Source organism: Puma concolor, chromosome D2 (genome assembly GCF_028749965.1).
Source record: "Puma concolor isolate L17-30 chromosome D2, mPumCon1.1.hap2, whole genome shotgun sequence".
Lineage (NCBI taxonomy): Eukaryota > Metazoa > Chordata > Mammalia > Carnivora > Felidae > Puma > Puma concolor.
Window position 1 is genome coordinate 38429467 of NC_141677.1, and position 12726 is coordinate 38442192.

The 12726-nt window shown below is 48.8% G+C and overlaps 1 protein-coding gene across 24 annotated transcripts in view; it reads right to left on the bottom strand.

Moving 5' to 3' along the window:
• The window catches only part of KCNMA1 (potassium calcium-activated channel subfamily M alpha 1), a 739980-nt gene that overhangs the window by 509244 nt on the left and 218010 nt on the right, over positions 1-12726 (bottom strand). For all 24 annotated transcript variants that reach the window (XM_086680076.1, XM_086680093.1, XM_086680079.1 and 21 more), the window contains exon 2: positions 7944-8105. In XM_086680076.1, coding sequence (XP_086536202.1) covers positions 7944-8105 — 162 coding nt within the window. The remainder of the gene's footprint in view (positions 1-7943; positions 8106-12726) is intronic.

Here is a 12726-nt window from a genome sequence, read left to right on the forward strand (position 1 = left end):
GGGGCTCCTGTCTCCCAGCCCAGACACAGAGGCTGAAACAGAAAGAGCAGAAGCAAGGGTGACTAGCAAGGGAAAGTCCTACAGTGCCCTGCCTTGTTCACCAGACACCCACTCTGTGCTGCATTCAATCCCATGTGCTTGGGAACACCAATAGAGGTCGTGGACAGGACAGACGGATGAAGGGATACAGATGAGGGAATGGACAGATAATGCGGGAGGACTACATGGGTACCCACTCCCCCCAAGAAACTCCAGAGGAGAGAGGCAGTGGGGCAGAAGTGCTTCCCACCGAGCCCAGAGGCCCCTGGGAGTCAGAGATAAACAGCCAGGACGAAGCAGGCTGCTCCTGGGCCAGAAGGCTCTTCCTCTTCCCAGAGCCGTCTGAGGATTCACTTCTGAAACTCTCCTTCATTTTCACAGGGGAGGCCAGAGGAGCCAACACACCAGCTAGTAAAATTAACAGCTGCTCCTTACAGAATGCGCTGGAGAGGCCGGCTCATGGATCACGTGGCCCGCAGACCAGCAGTGCATACGAGCAGCCAGTGTAGTGAGGCACCTGGCCTGCAGGCCAGAACTGGGGGTGTCCTCCATGGTAGGAACTGGACTCCAGGCTGCTGGGCAGGGCCTGGGGTGGGCTCGACTGCAGGGGATGCAGGCAGGTGGAGTTACAGGGAGTGACCCTGCCACAGAATTCCCAGACACGCCCCTCTGACCTTGGGAAGGGGAAATCCATAAACTGAGCCAGCTGGGAACCTGCTGTAGAGCTTTGAGGCCCACCTGGCTCTGGCCTCCCTCTCCCCATCTCCACCACATCATTTGGTTTAGACTGTGAAATAAATGTCTCCCTGAGGGGCTAGATGGTACCCCTTATCCGTTGTGCTCTGAGGAACCATAGGGCAAGTCTCGCTGACTACTTGGAGACAGTCCTGGAGCAGAGGGGAACTTAATGATCTAGTTCAGGGACTGGCAAGCTTTTTCTGTACAGGGCCAGACAGTAACTATTTTAGGCTGGCGGGTATTTTGGACTCTGTGGATTCTACTCAATTCCGCCGTTGCAGCACGTTGCAAAAGCAGCCACAGACAATATGTAAATGAGTGAGCATGGCTGTGTCCCAATAAAGCTTTGTTTATGAACACTGAAATTTGAATTTCATATAATTCCACATGTCACAAAATATTCTTCTCTTGATTTTTTAAAACACCATTAAAAATGTAAAAACCACCCTTAGCTTGTGAGCCGTACAAAACAGGCAGTGAGCTAGATTTGGCCCATGGGTTGTAGTTTGCCAATCCCTGGGCTATTTAAGTGTTTCCCAAAGTGCGTTCTTTATGATGCCTTACAGGTGTTCCACGAGGAAAGGGTTCCCTGGTGAAACAGGAAAGGGGAACGCTGGGCAAAGCAAAGTCTCCCTTCTTACTGCAGGACTTCTTTGAGCTTTACACGTTGCTATGCATTGACAATCTCACGAAGGGGAGAGCAATGAAGTCTGTCCAAGTTCCAGGGAACCATTTTTATCCTAGAGCATCTCCTAGATCCAGTTTTCTGTAGAACCTAATTAAAGCAGTGAGGATGAAGTCCGACCAACTGTCGCAAACGGCACCAAATGTGATCCTGCCTCTCTTTGAACATCTCCGGTGACAGGCAGCTCACCACCTATCATGAGTGCCTGTTGGATTCAGTGACTTCTGTGACTCACGTTTTCTCACCCAATGGTGCGGCGTCACCAGCAACAAATCTAGTGCAAGCCAGTGCATCTTTCAACAGGTGAAGACAACATTTCATGTTTAATGATATAAAGAAAGCACACCTTCCTTGACTTATTGATTCATATCCAAAATATAAACTTTTTGCACAGGATAAAATGAAGAGCCATTATTAAGTCCCGAAGAGGGACTGCCATGCATTTCCTTTAAAAGAAGCCTCACTTAGGGGAGTTTTAAAAAAAACAAAACCTCAAAAAAAATCTCAATTTACCTCCAAGTGTACAGACAGTGGGGTCTATCTATTTACTATGAGAACATTCTTACTAAGAATGCAGGCCCATGACACCTCAGGTCTCTCCGCCACATAGGACATTTGTAGGTGATAGAAAAATGTTATGCAGATTTGCTTAAAATGCAATAAAAAGGGGGAGGGGGCATGAATGAGAGGAAGACAGAGATGGAAATGTGAGCTGTGCGTGAATTTGCCACCAGGCAGCCCTGCAACGGAAAAGGAGAGGATGCTGATGAGATGTGTCAGCAGCACTGTGAGTCACCTAAAGGGAGAAATGAAGGCAATAAATGTCACATATTCGATTAAGTGTATGCCCATGCGCACCCCCATTTTGTTCAACTAGTCCAATTTCATGTGCAAGTGGCACTGCAGAGAACGTGTCTATTTAACTCTATTAAGCCAATAGGATTATTTCTATTTGAAAGATGTAGTTGATACATATTTTCTTTTGGGCTCTAGGAGATAAAGATGGACGGCCCAGCCTACGTATATAATGTTAATGTAAAATGCCACACATGCGATGTTTGGGGGAAGATAAAGGAAAAGACTGGTGTTTTTCTTTCTCTTTCTTCAATAAATCATCCCAAAGACAGTAAAGCAAGTATAGCCTATCTTCTCAGTTCATGGATTCGATTTACATGTTTCCCCGGAGGAATATTTAAATGTAGTGGCATGGGAAATAGGGGGAAAATAGCCAAACAGAGTGAATTCTAAGAGTTCTATCTTTGCTCAAGGAGCTGATGATTGTATGGGCAAAAGTAGTCTTTAAAGAGAAGCACAAAGCAGTGACCGTGTAAAGGGACTGAGGTCCGGTGCAGGCAACGTAGATACTACGACTCACACCTAGAGGTGAGGCCATGCTTGGCCACGACGCATAGTTTTTTCTTAGGGAGATAGCCTCTCTGAGATCAATGTAGAAATTAATATGAATATTCGGAAACAAGATGTTTAACAGAGGTGGGGTGAGTGTATGTGTGTGTCCACATTTAGCCATGGGTGTATCTGTGTGTCTGTAACTTTTCTCATTACAAATGGGTTCTCTGGGACTGTCTGTAACTTTTCTCATTACAAATGGGTTCTCTGGGACTGTCACTCCTGTGCTGTATTACCTTAGAAAATTCCTTCCTAAGGAAGTTCTTCCAATTTCTGCCTTTCAATTTCTTTATTTATTAAATAAGGAATTGAATAGACCATGATCGGAAACCTGTGACTATGAAAAAGGATCTGGCCCACCGCCTGTTTTTGTAAAGTTTCATTGGAACACAGCCACACTCATGTATTGTCCATAGCTGCTTTCAAATTACAATGGCAGAGTTGAGTAGTTGGGACAGAGTCCCCATGGTCTGCAAAGCCTAAAATCTTTACTATCTGGCCCTTGACTGAACACCTTACCAACCCTGAAGTAGACTGTCTCTAATATTGATTTTTGCTAATGATAAAGTACAACCAAACAATACAAAAGCCTACTCTGTTTTTTGCCCTCTTTACTTAAATGTACTGCCTTATTCTTAGAAAGATTTCATTTAGCTCACAAAACTGTAATGGAGTACATAGCCACATACATGTAAAGTCTGAATGGGAGAGAATAAGGAAATCAGGACAAAGGGGAAATGAGCAAAGAGACACAGACGTGAAGTCCAGGGGACGAGAACACATGGAATGTAAATCCTGAGATGCTGTGTGTTTTCAGTGGGCCATGAACGTGACTCGCAGCAGCCACTACAAGGAGAGGGCCATGATCCCTTTCCCAACTTAGTGTTCACTGAAGGTCCGCAGGAAGACCACAGCAATCCCTGGCACAGAGAACCACTTATCCCCGGAGTCTATGCATACAAGGGAAAACATGACATGGAGTGAACAAAGTCCCAGCAACGCCCAAACAGCTAGGAGTTATCTCCGTGGCATTTACTGCCCCTGAAATGTCCCTCAGTGTGGGCCAACCCCAAGTCCCAAAGTGGACTTTGTCACCAATTCTTCCAATATACTCCCCAGTTCTGAAATAAGCATGCATCCTTTTTATAGCCAGAAAATAATAAATATTTTTAATTTTTAAAAAAGATAAAGGAGAGGCACTTGGGTGGCTCAGTCAGTTAAGCGTCCAACTTTGGCTCAGGTCATGATCTCACAGTTGGTGAGTTTGAGCCCCGCGTTGGGCTCTGTGCTGACAGCTCAGAGCCTGGAGCCTGCTTTGGATTCTGTGTCTCCCTCTCCCTCTGCCCCTCCCTTGCTTGCTCTCTGTCTCTGTCTCTGTCTCTGTCTCTCTCTCAAAAATAAACATTTAAAAAAATTTGAAAGATAAAGGAAGCAGTAACCCTTGCCAGCCTGGTGTCCACTTTGATGCAGAACCCCTCAGCCATGTGCTCCGAGACTCTGTCCAGTCTTGCTATTTTTATGAAGCTAAGCCTGACTACCATGGCAGGAGAACCAGGCAGGCTATTCCAAGCCCCAATGCTGAAGCTCCAGGTGTGAACCATAAAAAGCATTGGGGAGTGGTGACTATCATTTATTCTTATTCACACTGAGCTCAACAACTTTATATCTAGTCTATCGATACAAATAGTTCACCCCCTAGATCTCTGTTACTCATCCCCTATGCCCAGGGCCTGGAATAGTGTCTGGGGCAGGTCAGAAATAAGCACTCACTGAATGAATGGTGTGCTTGTCTGAGAGATCTCAGACAGCAGGTGAGTCAATAAATGTGCTGGGGTCGTCTGGAGAATCTTCCCCAACCTGGGCCTTACCCACAAATGCCTAGCTTTGAGACTCTCACCTGTGACAATGAGACAGGTAAGAAAGGGGCCCAGGTGTGGCAGCCAAGCTCCTGTGCCAGGTGTCAAAAAAAATTAAACATTAAATAGGGAAACTCTGAACAGCTGGGTGTCTAGTCTTGCTTTAATCCCATTGTTGCAAGGATAAACATTTGGACAGCTCAAGACAAACACAGCTTTGGGTTCGGAACAGACAGAGATGCTTTCTCGTGCACACTGAAACTTCTATGTGAAATCTGCTCCCTACTCAGAGCAGACACCCGCCTTCTCCTCAAGGAGAGGCCTGTTCCGAAGGCACCAAGACGCCTGCTCTCTTTGTGCAGCGGGACCAGGCCTGCTATGATGGAGCCAGAACAGCCCGGGCAGGATTTTCTCCAAGGAGACCTTCAGAGGGCAGCTGGCATCAGGGGCAAAGAGGCGCAGGCAGACTGTGCTTGTCCATGCAAATGTTAAGAGAATCAGGCCAAACAGCCTCAGGATCTAACTGGCTCAGACAGTAATGTCAAAATGTCACAGCCAAAGCGACAGCTGACAGTGGCTTAGAAAAAGAAGAGGCATTATCTTCGCCTGGGAAGTAATGACACAGAAAGAGCACTAGACGGGGAGTCCAGAGGCCTGCAGGTACGAGCCTGGCTGTGTCACTCAAGGCTGCATGCTCTTCGGCGGGTTACTGCCCTTCCTATGCTTTAGGTTCCTCAACTGCAAACTGGAGACAAATTCATCGATAAGACCCGCTTGCTTGCTTCCTTGTAATGAACCCCGACAACACAACAGCAAAATGGGAGAGACGGAACAAATACAACATGGCCCTTGCCCTTCAACCTGATCATAATGCATAGCGCCTCACACAGTGCCTGGCTCACGGGAGGCTCTTGATAACGTTACCGTGAGTGGTAGCATCAACATGGCTACCGGTGCCCTTGGCTTCTTAGTTCTGCTTCCCTAGCACCACCCACATCCACCCACCTGCCTGCACCGCGTGGTGCTCATTCAGGCCTGGCTGTGGCGGGTCCCCTGTGGTCATCTGCTCACGGCCTGTCCCAGCGGGGTAGCTCACTGTCCTGACGGATCCTAGCACGTCGCGCTCCTGCCTCACCAATCTGCTCCCTACTTTGTCTCCTTGTGTTTCTCTCGGCACAACCACCAGTCGTGATGCCCCTCCCTCAAAATCTCCTTTTCCTACAAAATTCAGTCCGCATTCTTTGGCTGGGCATTTGAAGATCTGACAAGCTGCCACCAGCCCATCTTCCAGGTCTTCTATCCCCTCAGGTGCCTCCTTGTTCGCCGCCTGGGCCTCGCTCCCTCCACGCTCCGCGCCCTTTCTCTGCTGCCACTGTTCCCTCACTCTGGGATGACCCCCTCTACTGTGTAGACATTCATGATGCTAGCTCACAGTTCAATGCTCATCTCAAATGTTCTCTGTTTTATTATGTATTATTTAGGTATTCTTCTCCGCTTCTGGCCCACTAAGTGGTCCCTTTCTTATTTTCAAGCTCAGGGATGCTTCCATCTCTGATATCTTCTCTGTCATCAAGCATGTGCTCAGTTCATCTTGAAATGGAAGTTATAGCTCAAAGGCTCCACCCGGTGAAGTGCCACAAGGCTTTCTTGATGGCCCCTGTGTCCCCACACTCAGCACCCCCTACGCACACCCACACGATGCTCGTACTCAGCATTTCTCCTCCACACATTCCTTCAATAACTTCCATCCACGGTGCAATGGAAGTAGATCATTCCTTGTTTTCCACAGGGCTGCAAAAAATGCCTAGCCAAGTCATTCTGGTAACTCTCGGCTGATGCCGACGGAGAAAATTAGAGCTGTCGACAGTGGCCATGCAGAAGCGACAGGCGTCACATTTGTGCAACCAAATTGTCTGCTGTTCCTCACCCACCATCACCACCACAGGTATAGCATGCACTGCCTGCATTTCTTTCCCCATGAATGCCCAGACCCAGAACTCACCCTCTGTCAGCTTCCCACACAGAATCCACTCATACACAAGCACGAAACAGCAATGGAGCCTTTGCTGAAGAAGACTGTGCAGGGAGGTGAGGAGGCTGGTAACGGAGCAGAGCCTGCGGCAAGCGACCTACAATCTCACATTAGACGCTCCGTGCCACCCGGTCTCTCCTGGGTCCCACCGACCCGGGAGGTCCTCCTCCATGCAGCATCTGGCCTCGTCAGTTTCCCTCTCCTCCTCTCCAGAACCACAGCTTTAAACCTCTCCCATTTCTATGGTGCCAGCAATCAACATCAACCACAGCTTCCGGACTTTCCAGAAAGCTCTGCTCCCAAAAGCTCCCTCAGTTAACAGAACCCTGTCCTCCTTGACGGCTGTTTGGCCACCACCTTTGTGATGCGAGCATGACATTCAGTGTCATAGTCCCTCCCTCAAGCGGTTTGTGACATAGTCATCCCAAACATGACGTAGAGTTGTCCCCAAGAAGGATTCTGACGGGTGAAACTTCTACCATCTCCCCACATCTATCGTCACCTCCTCACCAAGCTCTCACCATGAAACACTTTGGGTGTGGCACCTATTTTCCAATGGCCCTGCCTTATCTTTGGTTCACCTAGCTGTCAGGACACTCCCATTCATTCTTTGAGTCAAATTAGTCTTGACCAAGCCCCAGCTTCAGGCCCAGGAAGGGCAGCCCGTACGAAACAGCTTCCAGAATCGTAATTAAGAAATCATTTGGAATGCAGCATCCTTCTCAGGGAAACTTCTGACCCAGAGCAGACCCGACAGAGCCAATGGGCACATGCCGAGAACTCTATGGATCCTGGCATTTATCATTTATGGGTTCTCTGTGGAATTTTGAGCACAAATTTCTTTGACTCCCTTCTCCTCTCCAGGATTATCAAGGTGTGTATGTGTGTGTGTATGTATGTGTGTGTGTGCACATGGTGTATGTGTGCATGCACACACCTACTCTGCTGGCAGAGGAAATGCCCTACATCCTCCCCAACATACCCCCTTCACCCCAGGTGCTGGCCCACTCTACAGATCCTCCCTCATACCTCTGGCTTACATGCACAGAGAACCAGCCTCTACTCCATGACCCGCTGTTCACCCCCATTCCCCAATAATGGGTAGCTTAGAGAAGACTTGGGAAACATGGTACAATCATGGACCAGACAGCAGGCCTCCCTGAGGAGGAAGGTGTTGGGGACTCACCAGGACTCTGCCAGTCAGTGTCTGGGCAGATATCATCACCCCCGCCCAGTCCTTCACAGAGGTCATCCAGCCGACCTCGGCTGCCACTGCCTCCTCTTTTTCGTCCACTGGCTTGAGAGTGCCATCCGCCTGGCTCGAGCCATTGTTAATCTTCTGGGCCTCCTGGCAACAGAGAGAACAGGGTTTGAGAACAGGAACCAACTGGATTTAGTAAACACAACCTACCCAAAAGAATCAAAGTTGGAAAGGTCCTGGCTGACGTGGATGCCGGCTTGAAGGTACAAGGGGCGAGGAGGTGGGATAGACTATGGCTTTGGTTTTCTTTTTTATCTTTTTTAAAAGAATCTTTTCTTTATTTCCTTTTAAAATATCTTTGTGAAAGAAAGAAGAATGAAATTATTCTCTTTCCCCTTTAAAGAAAACAACCACTAAGTTCAGTAGGGAGAGCATCCTGTCTAGGGTCATGGAGTGACTACAAGGAGGCAAGGTTGGCATGCCGCCCACCATTCATACCGTCCTCACAGGAGCACCCTGTCTTTCTGAAGGGAATCTCCATTTGCTCATCTCGATCCATATGGTTCAAAAGGAACTGAAGGCCCACGCTTGTCCCAGGAATGGAGACTCCATTCCATCCCTCAGGAAACAGAGATTGAGCCAGTGATGGTCACATGACCCATGCCAACCCAATACAATTCCAGCCTGGGACTTTTGCTGTAAAGAACAGGAAAGGCAACCTTTCCTAGGAGAAGTGATAGAATACTGGTGTCATCATTTGAACACCTGAATCCAGCTGTGTCTGAAATCCACATAAGACCTTTTTCAATAACTTTTTTAAATGTTTTATTTATTTCTGAGAGAGCACAAGTGGGGGAAGGGCAGAGAGAGAGGGGGACAGAGGACCCAAAGCAGGCTCCTCACTGACAGCAGTGAGCCCGATGTGGAGCTCGAACTCACAAACCGCGAGATCATGACCTAAGCCAAAGTCGGACGCTCAACTGACTGAGCCACCCAGGTGCCCGCAGACCTTTTTAATTACAAAAGAGAATAAATCTCCCTTCATGGCTAAAAACATGCTTGAGGAAACAAGGCTGACCTCTTCAGATAACCGAGCCCCACATGGGGCCGTAAACTGCACACTTTTGTACACAATGTGCCTTTGCCTAAAACACTCTTCTCCCACAGAAGGTCACGGCTTACTCCCTCACTTCCCTCAAGTCTTTGCTCAAATACCACCTTTCAGTGAAATCTTCTCTGGCAACCCTTTGAAAATTCCAACCCTATGGGGCACCTGGTGGCTCAGTCTGTTAAGCATCCAACTTTGGCTCAGGTCATGATCCCACAGCTGGTGGGTTTGAGCCCCACATCAGGCTCTGTGCTGATAGCTCAGAGCCTAGAGCCTGCTTCAGATTCTCTCTCTCTCTCTGCCCCTCCCCCACTAGCACTCTGTCTCTCTCTCTCTCTCTCTCTCTCTCTCTCCCCCCCTCCCTCTCTCCTTCAAAAATAAATAAACATTAAAAAAATTTTTAATTCCAACCTTCCTTCCAATAGCACCACCTTTCGGTTTTATTTTTTACTTACAGTCTGCCTCCCCTACCAAATGCTGTACCTTGAGTGCCTAAAAGTGTGCCTTGCATATAGGTGGCTCTATAAACATGAATGAATAAATAAAAAGGGTTATAAGAGCCAGCCCTTCAATGTGCTTAGGACTACCAAACAAAATACAGGACACCTAGAGAAATTTGAATTTCAGATAGACAACATATTTTTTACATGGCACATGGTTATACTAAACACATTCGTTATATAAACTTTAAATTTAAATTTAAATGGGCCCCCCTGCTCAAATACCCACTGATATCATTTCTGCAGGTACAGATGTATAAAAAGATACCAGCAAATTATATTCACCATTTAAAACCTTTGAATTAATTTTCAAGAGGCACCTGGGTGGCTCAGTTGGTTAAGCGTCTGACTCTTGATTTTGGCTCACGTTATGATCGATGTCACAGAACGTGAGTTTGAGCCTGAATCGGGCTCCGTGCATTTGGGATTCTTTCTCTCTCCCTCTCTCTTCCTCTCTCTGCCCATCCCCACTGCCCGCTCTCTAAATAAATAAATAAATAAATAAATAAATAAACAAACAAACTTTTACAAAATTTAAAAACAGAATTAATCTTAAAGGCAAACAGACCCTGGGGACATTGTGAGTTGGAGCACAGGAGAGAAACCAAGGCAGAGGTGAAAACCTTTGTCTGCAGTGAGTGGGGATGGGGTGAGTGACGAAAGGAGAGCTGAGAGGCATGGGATGACTCATCCTCTTGGGGACTTGCAGGCAGGCAGGAAGCTGCTCCTGACACAGGGTTCTCCCCTTCCGGCCTCTCGTGGCTCAGGGAAGCGGGAAGCCAGAAGAAGCATCAGCACCACTGGGTGCTCATGTTGCATTTCCAAGTATATTCGGCCCCAGGGAGCTAGAATCGTCTAAGAGGAGGCTGTGGTAAGGGAGTCACAGGGTGGGTACATTTGGGGCCACCTACTGACATCTGTGGAGTCTGCTGCCTGAGCCAATCTCAGTGGCCTGTTAGGACCCTATGTCTTGACTATGTGGAAATTCTGCACAAGTGGGTGTTCTGGAAATGACAATGGTCCTGACCCAGGGGCCCTCACTAAAAGCCTTAGTAACTGACGGTGTAGTTTCAGCTCTCCTGCTCATGGGACCCCCCCACCCCCCGTAAGATGGGGACAAGAGGGCTTGCCCCATAGATGCACACAACGCACTTTCAGTTCATTAGTCCTACCACCTCCCGCCTCTCCTTGAGCCACGACACTTTAAAGCAGTGCTTCTCAAGTTCAAGTGGGCATCAGAACCACCTGGAGGCCTTGTTAAAACAGAGTGCTGGGCCCCACGCCAGAACCTGCATTTCTAAAAAGTTCCCAGAGAACACTGATGCTGCCAGTCTGGCACCCCACGCTGGGAACCCCACTTGGAGAACCACTGTTCCTAATCGTGCCGGCATGGCTTAATCATCCCTGCCCTGATCTAAAATGGGACGTGGATCTTTCCCAGCCTCCCCCTTCACCCAGGACAGAACCACCTGCTTCTTTCAGAACTGGAGAATGTGGGTGGACAAGGGAGAGGTCGGGACAGGGCAAAGCCCTCCAATCAGAGGCTCCTGCATCTCCCTCTGAGCAGCGCCCCCCCCCCCACCCCCGGCAATGTGTCAAAGCTGGTCCATGGCCACAAGCTGCTCCTCAGCCCTGGAGGCTCAGGGCCCACAGCCACCCCGCAGGCCTTGGGACCTTGGCGGAGAGAACCTGCGGGAAAAGGGCCGGCAGGCAGGGAGTCTTCCCCAGTCACAGTGGTTTCAATGCATCAATAATTCAGAGCGCAAGACGTATATTGCATATGATGCCCTTTGCCAGCCCTCTTAACTATTGTTTTACAAGGCATTCATTATTTTAATTACTTTATGATAGGCAAGGACAAACAGAGACTAAAGAAAGATAATGCTCTTGTTATTATTTGCTTACACTAGATGCTGTGGGCTTAATTACCACGTGTGGGAGGCAGGACTACGGCAGTGGCAGGACAGCGAGGATGCTGCAGCTCTGCAAAGACACTGCCAGCCGGCCAGGTTAGCCATGCTTGGCCTGGGGGAAAGGCCCCCGCCACCTGTGACCTTACTTTGACCAAAGCATTCCTTGCTGGGAGCAGGTACGGCCCCATGCTCTGGAGAAAAGAGGGTAGAGGCCCAGGGAGGAGGCTGTATCCTTTTGGAGACACACAGCAGGGAAGGAACGGGAAGGGACAGTGCCCAGTATCATAGTCACTGGCCACCATTTATCAAACCAGAACTGGGTGCCAGCAACTAAAACTTTAGTGCTTTCCATATACGATTTGCTTAGGGTTTATAATACATCCAACAGGCAGGTGAAATATCCCCATTTTACAGACAGGGTAACTGAGAGCAGGTATTTCTTAGCGGAAGACACAGAGCTTGAGAGGACTTGATCAGCTCTGCCACTTACAAGCTGGCTACCATGGGCATGGTAACTCATGAACCTTGCCGCCTCCATATACAATGGGGACAGGCACACTGGCCCCATCCAGGTGGTGGCAAAGCTTACGTGAGACAGTCAATACACAGCACGTGGTATGGTGCCAGGCAGTAACAGTTGCCCAGACAGCATCCACGGATGGGACTGGCCTCCAAGGATATTCAGCTAAAACGGCACCACTTCATTGATTGGTGGCCCTGAGAGGGACGCTAATAACCCACTAGGCGGGGACACTGACCCAGAGAGGAACTTTAACAAATAATTACAGAACGGAGGATAAACGCGTGTAGGTTCTAACAGCTATGACTATTCAATGAGGCGATGGGCCCCTGGGAAGGAAGGCAGCATGACTTCTGGAGGGGTTCCATCAGGAGTTGTGTGGCATCCCCCCAGGGCAGCAGGGGCAGGGATTCCTACATAGAGTGAGCCCTGGACCAAGTGACCTCTTAGATTCTTAGATCCCTTCTGATTCTGAACTCCTTCAGATCAGCCTCCCATTGGAGATGAGGAGACTGAGGGCCAGAAGGAGGCTGCCGCTTGGGTCCCAGGACATCATTCTCTCTCCAATGCCCCCAGGACATTGCTGGCGTGGGGGGGGGGGGCAGGCAGCCCTTTGTTCTGAACGGCAAAGTGGGCATCCATCAAACCTTCCACTTCCCACTGCAGAGAAGGACCCACCTACCCTTCAGGGAAGACACCTGAGCAGGGTCAGGCAGGCTTCCCTGAG